Raw genomic sequence first — 19,410 nt, forward strand, 5'->3', positions numbered from 1 at the left:
CGCTTGGTGGTGGATTTTGTACCTTTTATTTGCATCCTTGTGATCACAACTTGCCTCAGCGGTGTTGATGTGCGTTCTTCAGCCTTCTCTCTTGGTGAGGCTCAAGTCCACCAGGATACTTACTAAATTCCTGTCCCTTAACTCTCCTTCTGGACGGGAGCATTTGTTGAAAGCTGGCTTCAGTTCGCCATCTTGTCTCAGTCCAGAAAAGAGATTTCTTAATAGTGAATCAAGCTATGCAAGTGAACAGATTCCTCTAGGAAATGTGTTGGAAACATGCCACTTTCATCTTTCAATGAGAGAGAAACACTTGGTAGTATATAGACAAAGACAAGGCACTCTGGCAGAAAGATGTGTACTTGAAGTCCCAAAAGGTCATTTCCATCATCAACTGTGTTGTTTCACAGCAGTGACCATTCCTTTGCATTAGTCTCTGGTACTTAGGTCATTTCCATCATCAACTGTGTTGTTTCACAGCAGTGACCATTCCTTTGCATTGGTCTCTGGTACTTAGGTCTCTCTCCCTCCCCTCTCTCTCTTTCTCTCCTCCCCACACACATACTACATATCTATAACTTGAAACATATATTTCAGTCTGTATATTTCCTTGGGTAAAAATAAATATAATTGGCTGTTGGAAGCATATCGTCATAAGGTGGTATTGAGAATAAAGGAAAGACAGTCTTCAAGGTCTAGTCTGCATAGAATGAACCTTAGATAAATTTAAGGATATGGGCCAAGTTTATGGCTTTATCATGGAGCAACAGTAGTCATCTTGAACTTGGGGTTGGCCATTATAATGTCAGAGCAATGACTCTGTAGATCAATAGCAGAGAATAAAAGGTGTAGAAATATACTTGCTTAAAGAGAGGTGGATGAAATTAAGGATGAGATAATAAAAGATGCCCGAGGCAAAGAAGCTACCAGTCAAAATCTGAGCTAATATTCATAAACATGTGATACTTGTCATGCCTTTTATTCTCTGCCTCCCCACCTAACACAAGTCTCCAGAGCTCTATTACAAGAAATGTACACACATAGAGAGCTGATAAATCCAAGAGAGGATGCAGGAAAACAACTGCAAATTGAGGGGATACAAAATAAAAGCCAAGATGCTCATTTGAGGAAATTTTATAGCGCTAGTTTTGTTTCATCTTTACAGAACGGAAAACAATTGAACCTCCACCAACCTCTGTCCCCCATGAAGTTAATAATATGCATTCCCCAAACTGGAAATTGAAATGACAAGATTAGGCATATACACTGCTAAATGTTTGTGTTTCCAATTTCAAGGAGGACATTTGAAAATACTTTTTATAACTAAAACTTCAGAATTTTTTTTTTTTTACGTTTTAAATTGTGTCTCTCTTTTTTTATATTAAATCATAGCTGTGTACATGAATGCAATCATGGGACACCATGCACTGGTTAATTTTAACAGAAAATTATACTTGCATGATTCTTCTAAATCCTCCTTGAAATTATTTGTCTTTCCAGCTCGCCTATCACAATTAATGTAGTAAGTGCCTTGACTATCATCCATCTACTACTGTGCAGAAAGAAGTCACATGTTTAGCTTCCAAAGAGTGTCACAGATTCATCCCTTCTTCCTCTCCACTTCTTTTCTCCCTCCCTTCCCTAACATTTGGTAACCCCAAAAAGAGTACTCCATGTCCAGAGAAAAGCAGTTGGTCCCTGGCTTCATGTAAGTTGCCAAGTTTTTCTCAAGCATAAGCACAAGTCTTTTCTCCAGGCTGCATTGACCTGTATGGAACCTCAGCTGATTCTTCTCCACTACCCCAGGAAGGCTATCTTGATTGAATTTCTCCATGGCTTGTATTGAAAATGTGTAAGTACAAAACTGAGTACAAGTGTTTGATTTTGAAGGCAAAAGACAGTTTGTAACTGAAACAGGAATGAGTGGGTTAGAGAAGGTGTGGGAGGTTTTAACAGATAAAAAGTTGATGAATATAAATTTAAGTACTAAGAATAGTAAATTTAGCTTTTGGAGGTGGAGCAAGATGGCAGCCGAGTAACAGCTTCCTTGCATCTGGGCACCGTGAGTCTGGGAATATAGGACTCCAGGCATCTCTGGCTGGTGGGATCTGCCTATCATCACCCCTGAGAGGATACAGGGAGTTAGCGAGAGACTTCTGCACCCCAAGAGGAGGACTAAAACAGTGGAAAACCGGCAAGTGGTCGCGTGTGTTCAATCCGTCTAAACCCGCCGCAACTGTAAGTTCAGTAGCAGCGAGACTGCAAACCAGAAAGGCCTTACCGGTGAACTGTTTTGGTGTCTTTGGACGTGGCACTCAGTTGAACTGCCTTGGGGAGAGCCTGAGCGGGAGTGCGGAGAACTTTGGCCTTTGTCTAGGGCCCCAGTCTGAGCCGCTGAGCCAGACGGAGCTATTAGTGTTTGGCTCTGGGTCACAGGCAGACATTGTGAGCGATCTGCCCTGGCAAGCTCTGCCCTCAGGGTCGCAGAGCTAGAACTGGGTGGGAGCTGGTAACCCAGCGACCAAGTAGCCTAAGGGCGGGGTCTGAGCCGCCTTGCAGCCCTAACCCTCGGGGGCAGAGGGAGATCAGTTTTGACACACAGGGTAAGTGGATAGCCACTTCAGCAGTGATTCAAGCGACAAGCACTTCCCTGAGAAAGCTTCTGCTCAGTAAGTGAACAAGATCAAAGTGCCTTTTAAGTGGGCTGAAGAGAGATTTAGGGTGTCTACCTGCTGGGGTTTGAGAAACTAGCAGCCTCCAGTCGTATCAGAACTGTGATTAACATCTCATACCCCAGAAGACCACGTGTTGCCCAGACAATATTCAATAACATATACATACTGTTTTGTTTTTGGTTGTGTTTTTATTTTTATTTTATTTTTTTTTTATTTTGATGGTGTGGATTGTTGTTTTGTTTTTTAAGTTCAACCTTTTCCATACAGATCCTTTTTCTTTCTCAATTTTTCTAGTTTAATAATAATTTCCCATTGCTGCCTATTTCAATAATTAGAACTTCATTTTTGTTAGTGTTTCTACTGCTATTATTTGGTTTTTCCAGCCAATTTTATCTCGTAAAGTTTTCTGTTTGCTTGTTTTGGTTTGATTTATAGCATTTTTGTCTTTCCTCTCTACTTGGTGGAGGTGGGGTACTGTGTCTGATCAGGTTAGAAAAGAGCTGCTGACCTCAAGGGAACCACCCAACTGGGGACCCCCAGAAGGTGTTTTTTTTTTTTTTAAGGTTGTATCAAAGTACCCTACTGTACACCTATATTGCTCTGTCTCCCTCTTTCTGTGCCTCTCTTCTTTTTGTCAATATTCCTTTTGCCCACCCCCTCTCCTTTCTCTATTTTTCTTTTTTTTCCTTATCACTCAGTCCTCCTTTCTTTCATCCCTTTTTTTGCTCTTAAACCTTCTCACCCTTCTGGTCCTGTAACCCTTAGTTCACAGGCATGAGAACTTAAAGAGCAAGAGGAAGTGAAAGGAAAATTAGAGCAAGGAAACAGATAAAAGAAATCACCCATGAGGAAGAATCAGCAGAAAACTCCAGGCAACATGAAGAACCAGTCCAGAACAACCCCGCCAAGGGACCATGAGGTAGCTACTGCAGAGGATTCCACCTATACAGAAATGTTAGGAATGACAGAAAGGGAATTTAGAATACACATGTTGAAAACAATGAAAGAAATGATGGAAACAATGAAGGAAACTGCTAATAGAGTGGAAAACAACCAAAAGGAAATCCAAAAACAGAATCAAATCAGAGATGAACGATATGAAGAATACAAAAAGGATATAGCAGACCTGAAGGAAATGAAACAGTCAATCAGGGAACTTAAAGATGCAATGGAAAGTATCAGCAACAGGTTAGACCATGCAGAAGAAAGAATTTCAGAGGTAGAAGACAAAGTTTTTGAGATAACTCAAACAGTAAAAGAGGCAGAAAAGAAGAGAGAGAAAGCAGAACGTTCACTGTCAGAATTATGGGACTTTATGAAGCGTTCCAACATACGAGTTATAGGAATTCCAGAAGGGGAAGAAGAATGCCCCAGAGGAATGGAAGCCATACTAGAGAATATTATAAAAGAAAATTTCCCAAACATCACCAAAGATTCTGACACACTGCTTTCAGAGGGATATCGGACCCCAGGTCGCCTCAACTCTAACCGAGCTTCTCCAAGACACATTGTGATGAACCTGTCCAAAGTCAAGACAAAAGAAAAGATTCTGCAAGCTGCCAGGAGTAAGCGCCAGTTGACCTACAGGGGCAAATCCATCAGAGTGACTGCAGACTTCTCTAATGAAACTTTCCAAGCAAGAAGACAATGGTCATCTACCTTTAATATACTTAAACAGAACAATTTTCAGCCCAGAATTCTGTACCCTGCTAAGCTAAGCTTCAAAATTGACGGAGAAATCAAATCATTTACGGATATACAAACATTGAGGAAATTTGCCACAACAAGACCGGCTCTACAGGAAATACTTCAACCTGTTCTGCACACTGACCACCACAATGGATCAGCAGCAAAGTAAGAACTCAGAAAGTAAAGGACAGAACCAAACCTCCACAGTGATGCAAAAGATAAAACTAAGCAATGGACTCTCACAAAATAAGACGAAAAGAATACTACCACACTTATGAATTATCTCAATAAATGTTAATGGCTTGAATTCCCCACTGAAGAGACATAGATTGGTAGACTGGATTAAAAACCACAAGCCATCCATTTGCTGTCTGCAAAAACACACCTGGCTTCAAAAGACAAATTAAAGCTCCGAGTCAAGGGTTGGAAGACAACTTTTCAGGCAAATGGAATTCAGAAGAAAAGAGGAATTGCAATCTTATTTTCAGATACATGTGGATTTAAAGCAACTAAAGTCAAAAAAGACAAAGATGGTCACTTTATATTGGTCAAGGGAAAAATACAACAAGAAGACGTTTCAATTCTAAATATTTATGCACCCAATTTAAATGCTCCCAGATTCTTGAAACAGACCTTACTCAGTCTGAGCAATATGATAACTGATAATACCATAATATCAGGGGACCTTAACACTCCTCTTACAGAGCTGGACAGATCCTCTAAACAGAAATTAAACAAGGATATAAGAGACTTAAATGAGACCCTAGAACAACTGTGCTTGATACACGTATATAGAACACTCCATCCCAAAGATAAAGAATATACATTCTTCTCATCACCCCATGGAACATTCTCCAAAATTGATAATATCCTGGGACACAAAACAAATATCAACAGAATCAAAAGAATTGAAATTTTACCTTGTATCTTCTCAGACCATAAGGCACTAAAGGTGGAAAGCAATTCTAACAAAAATGCTCGACCCCACACAAAGACATGGAAACTAAAAAATCTTCTGTTGAATAACAGATGGGTGAAGTAAGAAATAAAACAGGAAATCATTAACTTCCTTGAGCATAACAACAATGAAGACACAAGCTACCAAAACCTGTGGGATACTGCAAAAGCAGTTTTGAGAGGAAAATTCATCGCTTTAGATGCCTACATTAGAAAAACAGAAAGAGAGCACATCAACAATCTCACAAGAGATCTTATGGAATTGGAAAAAGAAGAACAATCTAAGCCCAAACTCAGTAGAAGAAAAGAAATATCCAAAATCAAATCAGAGATCAATGAAATTGAAAACAAAAGAATCATTCAGAAAATTAATGAAACAAGGAGTTGGTTTTTTGAAAAAATAAATAAAATAGATAAACCATTGGCCAGACTAACCAGGAAATAAAAAGTAAAATCTCTAGTAACCTCAATCAGAAATGATAAAGGGGAAATAACAACTGATCCCACAGAGATACAAGAGATCATCTCTGAACACTACCAGAAACTTTATGACCAGAAATTTGACAATGTGAAAGAAATGGATCAATATTTTGAATCACACCCTCTCCCTAGACTCAGTCAGGAAGAAATAGAGCTCCTGAACATCCAATTTCAAGCACTGAGATCAAAGAAACAATAAAAAATCTTCCAACCAAAAAATGCCCTGGTCCAGATGGCTTCACTCCAGAATTCTATCAAACCTTCAAGGAAGAGCTTATTCCTGTACTGCAGAAATTATTCCAAAAAATTGAGGAAGAAGGAATCCTCCCCAGCACATTCTATGAAGCAAACATCACCCTGATACCAAAACCAGGAAAAGACCCAACCAAAAAGGAGAATTTCAGACCAATCTCACTCATGAACATAGATGCAAAAATTCTCAACAAAATCCTAGCCAATAGATTACAGCTTATCATCAAAAAAGTCATTCATCATGATCAAGTAGGCTTCATCCCAGGGATGCAAGGCTGGTTTAACATACCCAAGTCTATAAACGTTATCCACCATATTAACAGAGGCAAAAATAAAGATCACATAATCCTCTCAATAGATGCAGAAAAAGCATTTGATAAAATCCAGCATCCTTTTCTAATTAGAACACTGAAGAGTATAGGCATAGGTGGCACATTTCTAAAACTGATTGAAGCTATCTATGACAAACCCACAGCCAATATTTTACTGAATGGAGTAAAACTGAAAACTTTTCCTCTTAGAACCGGAACCAGAAAAGGTTGTCCTCTGTCACCTTTACTATTCAACGTAGTGCTGGAAGTTCTAGCCAATACAATTAGGCAAGACAAGGAAATAAAGGGAATCCAAATGGGAGCAGAGGAGGTCAAACTCTCCCTCTTTGCTGATGACATGATCTTATACTTAGAGAACCCCAAAGACTCAACCATAAGATTCCTAGAAGTCATAAAAAAAATACAGTAATGTTTCAGGATATAAAATAAATGTCCACAAGTTCAGTAGCCTTTGTGTACACCAATAACAGTCAAGATGAGAAGCTAATTAAGGACACAACTCCCTTCACCATAGTCTCAAAGAAAATGAAATACCTAGGAATATACCTAACGAAGGAGGTGAAGGACCTCTATAAAGAAAACTATGAACTCCTCAGAAAGGAAATAGCAGAGGATATCAACAAATGGAAGAACATACCATGCTCATGGATGGGAAGAATCAACATTGTTAAAATGTCTATACTTCCCAAAGCAATCTACCTATTCAATGCCATTCCTATCAAAGTACCTACATCGTACTTTCAAGATTTGGAAAAAATGATTCTGCGTTTTGTATGGAACCGAAAAAAACCCGTATAGCTAAGGCAGTTCTCTGTAACAAAAATAAAGCTGGGGGCATCAGCATACCAGATTTTAGTCTGTACTACAAAGCCATAGTGCTCAAGACAGCATGGTACTGGCACAAAAACAGAGACATAGACACTTGGAATCGAATTGAAAACCAAGAAATGAAACTAACATTTTACAACCACCTAATCTTTGATAAACCAAACAAGAACATACCTTGGGGGAAAGACTCCCTATTCAATAAATGGTGTTGGGAGAACTGGATGTCTACATGTAAAAGACTGAAACTAGACCCACACCTTTCCCCACTCACAAAAATTGATTCAAGATGGATAAAGGACTTAAACTTAAGGCATGAAACAATAAAAATCCTCCAAGAAAGCATAGGAAAAACACTGGAAGATATTGGCCTGGGGAAAGACTTCATGAAGAAGACTGCCAGGGCAATTGCAACAACAACAAAAATAAACAAATGGGACTTCATTAAACTGAAAAGCTTCTGTACAGCTAAGGAGACAATAACCAAAGCAAAGAGACAACCTACACAATGGGAAAGGATATTTGCATATTTTCAATCAGACAAAAGCTTGATAACTAGGATCTATAGAGAACTCAAATTAATCCACATGAAAAAAGCCAACAATCCCTTATATCAATGGGCAAGAGACATGAATAGAACTTTCTCTAAAGACGACAGACGAATGGCTAACAAACACATGAAAAAATGTTCATCATCTCTATATATTAGAGAAATGCAAATCAAAACAACGCTGAGATATCATCTAACTCCAGTGAGAATGGCCCACATCACAAAATCTCAAAACTGCAGATGCTGGCGTGGATGTGGAGAGAAGGGAACACTTTTACACTGCTGTTGGGACTGCAAGCTAGTACAACCTTTCTGGAAGGAAGTATGGAGAAACCTCAAAGCACTCAAGCTAGACCTCCCATTTGATCCTGCAATCCCATTACTGGGCATCTACCCAGAAGGAAAGAAATCCTTTTATCATAAGGACACTTGTACTAGACTGTTTATTGCAGCTCAATTTACAATCGCCAAAATGTGGAAACAGCCTAAATGCCCACCAACCCAGGAATGGATTAACAAGCTGTGGTATATGTATACTATGGAATACTATTCAGCCATTAAAAAAAATGGAGACTTTACATCTTTCGTATTAACCTGGATGGACGTGGAAGACATTATTCTTAGTAAAGCATCACAAGAATGTAGAAGCATGAATCCTATGTACTCAAATTTGATATGAGGACAATTAATGACAATTATGGTTATGGGGGGAGGGAAAGCAGAAAGAGGGATGGAGGGAGGTGGGTGGGGCCTTGGTGTGTGTCACACATGCAAGACATGATTGCAAGAAGGACTTTACCTAACAATTGCAATCAGTGTAACCTGGCTTATTGTACCCTCAATGAATCCCCAACAAAAAAAAAAAAAAAAAAAAAAAAACAATAGTAAATTTAAGAGTGATGACTTTGAAATGTAGTTTTGAAACAAAAAAATCCACATCCTTAATCTAATATCAAGAGAAGGTCTTAAATATGAGTAAACTCTTACTCTATCTAGGATGTGGTGTGGGTGAAATGAAAGGAAATTTTAATGAAATTTGGTGAGTGTTGAATGACACTTCAAACTTATAACGTAGAGTCTTTATTAACAAGATAAACTTTCTTCGACTTATATGGAAAAAAATATATATGTTTTCTCTCAGAAGATTTTCCATAACATCCTACCAAAATCTGAATGCCAAGTTGAGCGGATCATAGATACTACAGGGACTTTAAAGAGATGGTATTTTCAATTACATCCCTGATAGTAAGCTACCTGTGTCTTCTAGGCTTTTTAACTTCCTAGGGGAGGTGAGGGAATGAGGAATGGCGTAGGGCCACTGGGCAGCCATGATCGGTAATTATTTATCCTAGTGCTAAGGAGAGGCCTCAGAACATGCCAATGGGTTGAGAAACTATTTGTTTGACTACTTATAGGAGTGGACACTTCTTTTTTCCCTGGTATATTTCAGTGAGTTTAGTCAATCATATCTTTTTTATATTTTCTTGTCATTGTATTTCCATTATTATTAGCTTTTTAATTTTTGTTTTTGCAAGCCTTGGAGGATATGCCCCTTCACCCATAGTGCTAGCTGTGGAAAAAAATGAGAACCAGGAGCTGCACCACGACTTGCCCCTGCAATGTCTAAGTTCCATGCTTCAGCACAATGTAGATTCCTGGGACCACCAGCTGAGACCTCCCATCAATGTGTTGACCAATCTAGCGAGTGAGCAACTGAAGTGCCACTCTGAAAGAATAATGTCCTGAATTCCTGTAGATAGTTCCCAAGCTCTGAGACACCTCTATGGACCACTACCTGCTGTTGCAGAAGAGGTCTGAGCAAAAGCAGAAGTAAGTACCTCTGTGAGGCTGGCAGGCAGAAAGCAGAAGGGAAAAGATTGTATTATGTCCCAGGAATTTTCTGGCAGCCCTCTCACACTGGTTATAGGGTGCACAAGAGTCGGCCCTGGAGGTACTGAGAGAGGTGGCAATAATACAATGGTAGATTTGACTTTGCTGAGAGGTCAAGGGTTTTTTCCACCCTAGGGCCCACAAGTAAGAGTCCTTCCACATCTCCCCTCTCTTAGATAAGGAGTAATGATGGAGATGCCAACAAGTAATAGGAGAATGGCTTACAAGGTTAGGCTGGCTCATGTTTCTTTCCCACTTGGGGGCCCCTAGCACCCCATGAATAATTGACCAAGGCCTATCCCATTGTCTTCTGGTAATCCATATTTACCTTCTTGCTTTATTGCTCATTGCCTCTTACCTCATCAACCACTAAGTTCTAATCTGTTTCTTGCTATGCCTACCACTTTTGTTCCTCCCATGATGATTGGTCCTCTACTGCCTTCTTATTTCCCCTATTTCCATTCTGGGGGAAGGCCAGTTCCTATGGCCCCAAATAGAGCACAGCTGATGGCATAAAGGAAGGAGGGAAGAAAAGGGTTGGGGAATGAAGTGAAAGTTACTAATCTATGTGTTTTATATTAGTAAATAAAACCTCTCACACTCTGTTTATCACTAATGTGATTTATATATTTGGAGATTTAGTAAAGATTGTTGGAAATATTGTGATTATTTTTTTAAATGCCACCCAGAAGCCTAAACCTTGTATTTTGTTTTCTACCTTTGAGTAGAAATAAACTTGTTAATGTTTTCTAAATTATTTAGTTGTATCCTAACTACTGTGTTGTATTGAATTAACTTACAGTGTGCCTAGGGTGAGAGAGAGTTGAATTCTTACTAGGCTTAGCCTATGTAGAGGAATTCCTGTCCACCTAAGCCTAAGAGGGTTGCTAAGAGCTGGATGAGTTAATAAAGACAAGGTCCATAAAGGCAGGCCAAAGTCCAGACAATAGAGAAAATGCACTAATGGTAAAAGGAACCAGATAGGACTAAGATGCGAGTCTCTGTTAAGCCAGTATTTTACAATTAGAGGCAAAGGTGGGCTGAAAGATTAGGAAAGAAGTGGGGTGGGGAGATGGGATAGTTTTAGTTTACTGCTTCAACATCAGTTATTGTTTGCCTGTCAACTCTTTACTGTTGCTAAGTACATGATATATGCAGGGTTAGCTTATTAAGAGTGCAAAAAAAAAAAAAGAAAGAAACAGATAAAACAGGGCTAATCCCTTTACCCATTGTCTGAACAAAGGACTACTTTATGCTTAAAAGTTTTAAATGCAAATGAAAATATTTTACTCAGATGCTGGAGTATTTGGACACTTTCTGATTTGATACAGCATCCCATCATGATGGCAATTCTGTGGTATTATCCAAACACCCAAATGGGAACTCGTACAATGTCAAGTGACAAAGATATGGGTATAGCATGCAGGATGGAAGGATGGACATATAGACCATTGTATAACTTAATTCACTTTATAGTAAGATATCCTGAAACATTGTGCCATTGTACATGAACAACTGCTAAATTAGAAATGTCTCCAGAGGACAATTCTGCAAATAAGTTTTTTTTTTTTTTTTTTCATGTCAAGTGTGATAGTGTGGGTGATATAACCAGTCAAGTAGAGGTTGACAAAACCTGCAGATCCAAAAGATGCCTATCTTAAAAGCAAAATCATTAATTTGTTTTTAGCATAAATAATCAGTTCTTTGTTACTCTGGCAAAAAAGGGCACATGGGTTCATGAAGTTTCTTTTTCTTAATTTGTTTCATAATAGGTTATTCTAAATGTACACGTTGTAGTGCAAAGCTTTGCTAGAGCATCTGGATAGTGGATGATAGCATTCCCCTCACTATGTGTACGTCCTGATTCCATCAATTTACAGTGGTGGGTTGAGCAGAAGTATTTGGCAAATCATTTGACAGCTGCTCACTGTGGTAGCTTAGTTTCAGCATACCAAATACTTATTGAATTTTCAACCTTAATGAACAGAGAAGTTGAGTGTGCTTATAGTGATCTAAAATACCTTTTGAGCCAAATGTTAGAATATATTTTGACAAGAAATCAAGTTTTTGTGTCAATGGCAGTGCTGTACCTCAAGAGAGTTGCCAAAAGGTGTGGTAAGTGACAGCAGGACAGGATCTGCTTTCCTTCTCAAAGGAAATAAGAAGTTGTTCAGATGAATGCTCAAAAAGACTTCACTGACAATTAATTAAAGCAATCCATGATAAATTCATGAAAACAAAAAATGACACCAACACAACTAGCTCCTTTTCCAACCTCTCTTCTCTTACCTAACATCCTAGGTGGGTGTGTTTTGTTATTTTCTATGTCATTTTTAAATACAGAACACTTACCGTAAGTATCAAAGAATACCCATTAGCAAATTTAGGCATTGAATCTTTATTTATACTTTTGTGGTGCAGGATAGATATATTTTCTAGTTTATGAAGATCTCTTTGCCTATATAACAGGTTTCATGGAATGCAAGTATCAAAAAAAATGTTGATTTATTTGTTGTTAAAACAGAAATCTTGCTGTTAAATGCAAGTAAAATGCAAATATTTTTGTTTATTCATTACGTCTTTATGAAAATATTGTATTACTTTGTTATCACAAGTGACAATATCCTCAATGAAAGAAAAACATCTATTTTTATACAGATGGGTTGCCTTAAAATTGCTATTTTTTAGGTTTTCTAGAAGAATATGAACTGATAATAATCCTCTAGCATGACGTACAATTGATTTTGGTAAGTAATTATAAGTGCTTTGGTAAGCAATGCATACATTAGTCTTGAACATATATTCTTTGTCTTTATTCTCTGTAGGTTAAATAGATTCTCACTACAAAAGGGAAAGATAAACATCAACAAAGTACCCTGTGTTCTGATAATAATGAGAATGGGTTAAATATTTCCTATTCTAAGTAACAATCATTGTCACAAGAAGATTCATGTTGTGCTGTTTATGATTTATAGTTCTCATTATATTCTTTGTCACAGGATTGTAGCATCAGAATTTTAATGTCCTACATATTGTCTTGAACATAATAATAAACTGTATAACTTTGACCTTTTACACATCTCAAAGTATGATTTGTTACTCCTTTCTGTTTTCCACTTTTTACAACTTCTGTAACCTGGGTAAGAAAGGTACACATGCATCCAATTAAAGTATTGAACACTGAAAAGGCTAAAGTTTAAAGTTATGAAATTCTTAAAGTTTACAGTCTTTCATAAACTATAATGACATTAAAGTTACACCTCATTATTATGATAATTATTATCACTAAAACACCAAACAGGAATAAATAATTTGGTTTCATTAGATTGTTAAAATAGAGATTATAGTGCTATCTTAATCCACTTTGGAAACAGAGGTTTACTCTTTATTTGTCATTAAATAATTAGGTAGCGCATACATACTGCAGGAGAAAATATTGCTTCTCAATTATTACATTGTATTATAAGAATAGCTTTGCATTATCAATTGTTACTGAGATATATTGATTCTTAAAGGCCTTAAACATAGTACCATGTAAAATGGCCCTACTTCAAAATCAATGGGCCAAAACCAGAGATAAAAGAATTTTAGACAGATTAAAAAATACTACTTTGTGTCATGGGCTAATTCCATAGCTGTCAGAAAACCTTGAATGTTGTGTTTATAATGCACTAGATTGAGTGATATTACCATAGAGAAAGTGATAATTTTATTTTTTTTTATTTTTTTATTTATTTTTATTAACCATAGCTGTGTACATTAGTATGATCGTGGGGCACCATACACTTTAAATGAAGTCTATTTCTTGTAGTAATAATCCCTTTTACAATAAGGAAAATGTATAGTATTTATCAAATCATGTCTAGATTTGAAAAGTCAGAGAAATTGTGCATGATTATGCCAGCTTTTTCTTAGGTGCATGAGAAGATGCTACTAATGCTGAACAATGATTAAATATATGTGCTTTCTCATTCACCTTTACTGCAACTCAGGAAAGTTTTCACAGCATATGCATTTCTCTAAGAAACTCTCTGTGGAACTTATTTTCATAGGAGTTTCTTGACTATTGCTTTTTGGGAATGGACTAGTATCTTATATTACTTCATGGATGTAGATTGTATTTTTTTGCAACTCTTAAAACTCCCTTCCCTTAGGTGAAATAAGACAAAAAAAGTCACAGATCCATCATTCCCACAATATAGGACTTTATCTGTCTAATAGTGTTTGATCATATAATTTATTGGAAACTATACATTTATAACTGACTTTATTTTACATCCTGATTATGAAAGCTGTGCTTCAGAGAAAAAACAATGCAGGGAGTTTGGGGGTTGATGGATGGTGTTTGTACATGTGAAAAAGTAAAAGATAGATGGAAAAAGACAGATTAAAAATAGAAAGGGGCAACAACACAGTTAATTGAGAAGGGATGAAACACTGCAACAGGAAGCAGCTGAAAATTGGAAGTACTGTGGGAAAATGATAAATTTGAATGTGGGAGAAAATAATCTAGAGAACACAGAGTGGGGGAAGTTTGAAAAGAAAGTACTGTTATGGATTAAGTGTTTCATGACAGAAAGGGGCCACACATTTAAGGGGTTTGGTTGTTCTCTTTTTTTTTTATTAAATCATAACTGTATACATTGATATGATCATGGGGTATCATACACTCGCTTCATAAACCATTTGACACGTTTTTATCACAGTGGTTAACATAGCCTTTCTGGAGTTATCTCAGTTACTGTGCCAAAACATTTACATTCTACCTTTACCAAGTTTCGCAAATACCCCTGTAATATGCACCACAGGTGTGATCCCACCGATCCCCCTCCCTCTACCCACCCCCCTCCCTTTCCCACTTCCCCCTATTGTTAAGTTGTAGCTGGGTTATAGCTTTCATGTGAGAGTCCCAAATTAGTTTCATAGTAGGGCTGTGTACATGAGATGATTAGAGAAATACTATCTAGCCTTCCTAAAAAATGAATCTATTTCTACTACTTCATTCCTTCCTATAAATATCATGTCTCCTTCGATAGTAGCCAATCTAGTATTCTCTATATGAAACTAGAAGTACTTTCTGGTTTGGGTTTCATTAATCCTCCAAACTGACTTTGACAATCAAACACATAATCATCAAATTAACTTCATTAGCGTGGTGGGTATGCAATGAATTAAGATCAAACAAAAATATTTTCCCTTTAAGTTCTCAAATGTACCAGACCTTTACTATTTTTCAAATTTAAATCTTAATCATTTATTTATTATTCCAGCAAGGTACACTAATCATTTAAAATTTTGCCTTTCATCCTTGCAACTAAACAATAACTTTCTGAAGTAGAGTTGCTGGCTTTATTTAAGTACATTTTACCCATAAACCAAGTACTCTATCATTTTCCATAGAGGAATATTTATACCTCTTTCAGTTATAAAATCTCTGGACATTTTGTTAATTCTCTTTGATACTCAATAGCTAATTAGCAATGTACTTTATAATAAATAGGTAAAGAACAGTGTTCAATGCCCCCCAAGAAAGTTTGGTTACTCATAAATAGAATTATTCTTTTTTAAAACATCTTGTATTAATAATAAGTCATATTTGGGAAAAAATACACACATATGAATAATGTTTCCTAGTTAAAAAAAAAAACTATGAGATAGTGTCTAAAGATCATCAGTAAAACCATACATAATTCCAAATCTATAGAATGACATGAGTTAAAAAACAATTTGTCCAGAGTTTATCTGAGCTGCCACTGCTTCAGTGTTAGAAATTTTCACAAATGTATTGTAATCTATATCCATCCCTAATTGTCCAAGCTTATCATTAGTTTTCACTGCTTATTATCTCTCTAATAAAATGAACCCATGAACATATCACTTCAAAATAGTTGTATAAAAGCTCATTTCTCCTTTGGTCATTTTGTATGAAGTTATGTTTGGAAAGTCACAATCCCAATGCCTAAATGCCACTCTCTCTATATGATGTTCATTATTCTTTTAACATAACCGGCTGTTGAGAATACAAAGAAAAATCAACCCTTAATTGGAACAATGATTAAGAATTCATTCAATTTTGGTTATTAAGCTCTTCTAGCCAGTTCAAATAAGCAAACATAGACAAGGAATTGTGGGGCTTGAAAATGACTTGCTCAATGTGAATTTACTGAACACATACAATAAGAATAGCTTTACATAGGGTGCTATAGAAAATGAAAACCAAGTAAATAACTATGAAAGTGACTGATTGCTAAGAGAAAATTAGTTTTTTTCAGTGATAGAAAGCAAACCCTTTATGGTACAGTAGGTTCTCATATGATCAAGAGTCATTACTTAGAATTTCCACCCCTTCTGTTGGTCTGTTAGGTCCTCAATTTACAGATGGAGAAACAGATTTGAAAGATTTAGTGATTTGATCACAACAAAATGCAACTATGTGTTATAGTCTGAATATTTTTATTATATCATATTTTAAAATGCATTTCAAATGGATTAAAGATATAAACACAAACAATAAAAGAAGAATCTATATAAATACTAGGATATAATACAAATGAGTAAGTGAATATTTATGTAATATTCATCTTTTATGACAAAATATCAGAAACTATATCAGAGCATACTAATATATTAATGCAATTTGTGTGTCAAAATTGTCATAAACAGAATTGAAAAGCAAATTGACAAATTCAAGAAAAATTAGCAAAGTATCTAGAAAAATGTTTAATTAGTCTTAATATATAAATTGCATGAATCAATAATAAAAAATTTCATGTCCCTATATAAAAATAGGTAAATTACATCAAAGGTAATTTTTAAAAAAGAAATAAAACATGATCAATAAATATATAACATAATTAGTTTTCTAAATGCAAATTAAAATAAGATATATAATTTCTTATCTACTGAAATGACAGTATTTCTGTTACATAATTATATTTATTGTCAGAGAGTGTTTGGGCTAATGGGAGCTTTCATGTGTTCTCTGTGTGAGAGAATGTTCACTAAGCAAGTTACAATATTCAACAAATACCTTAAAATTGTAATATTCTTTGATCCAAGAATTCTGCTTGTTGAAGTTTAGCCTAAGTAAATAATCATGGATATGGATAAAGGTTTAACTACAATTTGTTTGTCTTGGATTACAATGTGTTTATTATAACAACAAAGGTTTAAAGTAAACTAAATGTTCCAAAACAGACAATTGACAATTGACTAATTAAAATTGTCATACATTTGAATGGCAGAAAATAATGCCACCATCCAAATAATAACAGATAACTACAATTGTAGTAATATAAACTCATTAATATGCACTTCAAGTGAGGAAAATATTTCAAAAGAGTTTTGAGAAATTATCCAAGATTCTTTTTTTGTTTATCTACAATTTTTAAATTTTTGTAATAACATTTTTACTTTGTAATTAACATTAGGAGTTGTGATAAAAGGAGGTCCTATGTAATTTCTAATGTATCTTTGAGATTTACATTTCAATAATTTGAAATAGAAATAATTATATGACATAATAGAGAAAAGAATGCTGTAGATATTTTGTGCCCATGATATAAATGAATGAGCACCCAGAGAGAGAAAATGTCAGAAGGCATTGAGCATTGATGGGTTAGGCCTGACCAAGACTGGCTAGAAATCAGAAGGCTAAGAGAAAAATGGAGTCTGACATATTCCATAGGTTTAGTCAAGTAAGGTGTAAAATCCAGTCAGATCAGCTGAAACAATATGGTAAAGCTCAGTTTTAAAAACTTTTCAATATATCCATGCTTTTTAACCACCACATTTCTGATTTTCCTTTGAACTACAATGACACTCGTTTAATTTTTGCATCCTAGACTGGCACATGTTAATTATAGTGAGAAAAATGTCAGAGGCATGCAAATGAATCACGTTTCTGATTTAGGCAAAACCAGAGGTTCTATGATATCATAATATTTGGCTCAGAATCTCCCCTACTCCGCATTGTTTCTTGCCAAATGTAAACAAATTAAATATACCATGTTGAGGTAGGCATAGATGACTTATTTTATAAATTACTTATAACCTAATCTAGATTGTAAAGCATGTTACATAATTTGTTTTCTATAGTTCATTAGGATACCTATACTTTAAAATGACTGTTCACAGCAAGCCAAAAAAGCATACGGTCGTATAGTTTGTTACCTGCACAAGAATATCTACCAAAGGGATACAAGTGGGGATTGAAATTTAGCTTGTACTCTGATTTCTAAGTAGTATACTTGAGAAAGGGAAGCTTTTTCTGGTTTGTCTGCCCAGTGAGAGTGCCATTTTCTAATTTGTCCACAGACACAGCAGATACTAGTAGTAACCCAGGTTAATAACCAATGGCTCCAAATATATTCATGTCCAATAAGCCTGGAAAATATTTAAAAGCCATGATCCTGCCTTAAAGAAATCACATTTTCAGTGTTGATAGAATTAAAAAATAGTCGTCATTCAATATGCCCAAATGATCAAAGACTAGCAGGCTCTCAACTGTAAATTACTTGCTAAAAAGCTACCATTAAATATGGAAAATTGATTCATATGAAATAATAAATTAAAAATGGAATTGGTAAGAGGCAGTTGCTTTAATGGTATTTTTACCATTAAAGGAAAAATCTCATGAAGCATCTCGCTTCCTCTTGTATAACAAATATTTTTAATAAGAATAATATAGAAATATAACACTGAAACCCAAGCCACTAGGGTAGCATTTAAGACAGATTTTGGAAAAGTACTGCTATAGTTTATATTATTAAAATATTCAAAATTATAACACCAAAATTCACAACAAACATCTAATATGATAACCCTGCAAATATAGACTACATATAGTTCAGCTTAAAATCTACCCTTTAAAGCATATTTTCAATAGTGGATATAAACATATTAATGAGGCATGTTCCAAGAGCAAAAATCATTTTGCTCACTGAATATATTTAACGTACTCTGGGTTTTATTCTTGTATTGGTTTTCTTTTTATTTTTTAAGGATGAGATAGCATCAAAGTCCTTAAATGGAAATTTATCATTCAGCTCTGCTGTACTTACATTTCAACTGAAGAAGCTTATTTAACAATTTCTTAGAAGGTGTCTCTTGGGTTCAGCTGTACACAGGATATTCTGTATAATTAGCACTTCTATGTGGAATTAACAAATGATCTTGTTAGTTCATTACTTTTTAATATTTGCATCAATCTTTTAAAGCAGATTAAGAGCAACTGTAATTTGCATATGCAAGGTAACTATAAAGTTCAGAAAATGTTCATTTTATTCAAACTCATGCACTGTGTCTTCAATTCTTTTCTCCCCACATTCCTCTTCAGTTTACCCAGACTCTGAACAACAGAGATTTTGGAAGATTTTATTTTTAAGGAATAAAATTTGCATCTTTGTCTGGTATATTATGCTCACTAATAAAATGGACCACAAATGAATCGATATTTTGCCTTATTAATGACCTTCATGGAAAATACATATGAGTGATTTCTTATATTTTCAAAGATAATGGAGTATTGTTATGGATAAAACCTGTTATAGTTAAAATTAGTTAGCTCAAACATTCTGGCTTTGAGAAAGTTATGGTAAAATATGAAGTTTACAACTGTTGGAAATAGCTGCACAAATAACAAATATTGTATTTACAAAATGTATTATTTTTTTAAGGAACAAAGTGATACAGATGCTACTTGAGATGCATTTTATATACACACTACATATCATATGCATTTCAGTTTGTTTTAGGGATGTTA

The 19,410-nt window shown here is 35.6% G+C and overlaps 1 protein-coding gene across 1 annotated transcript; it reads left to right on the top strand.

The window, feature by feature from the left end:
• Window positions 1-1,829: 1,829 nt before the first annotated feature.
• PRR32 (proline rich 32) lies at window positions 1,830-10,163 on the top strand. Its single transcript, XM_053579092.1, is given in 2 exon segments — window positions 1,830-1,849; window positions 9,293-10,163. Coding segments are annotated over 2 exon segments (891 nt in total).
• The last annotated feature ends 9,247 nt before the right edge of the window (window positions 10,164-19,410 follow it).

Source organism: Nycticebus coucang, chromosome X, assembly GCF_027406575.1.
Source record: "Nycticebus coucang isolate mNycCou1 chromosome X, mNycCou1.pri, whole genome shotgun sequence".
NCBI classification, from domain to species: domain Eukaryota; kingdom Metazoa; phylum Chordata; class Mammalia; order Primates; family Lorisidae; genus Nycticebus; species Nycticebus coucang.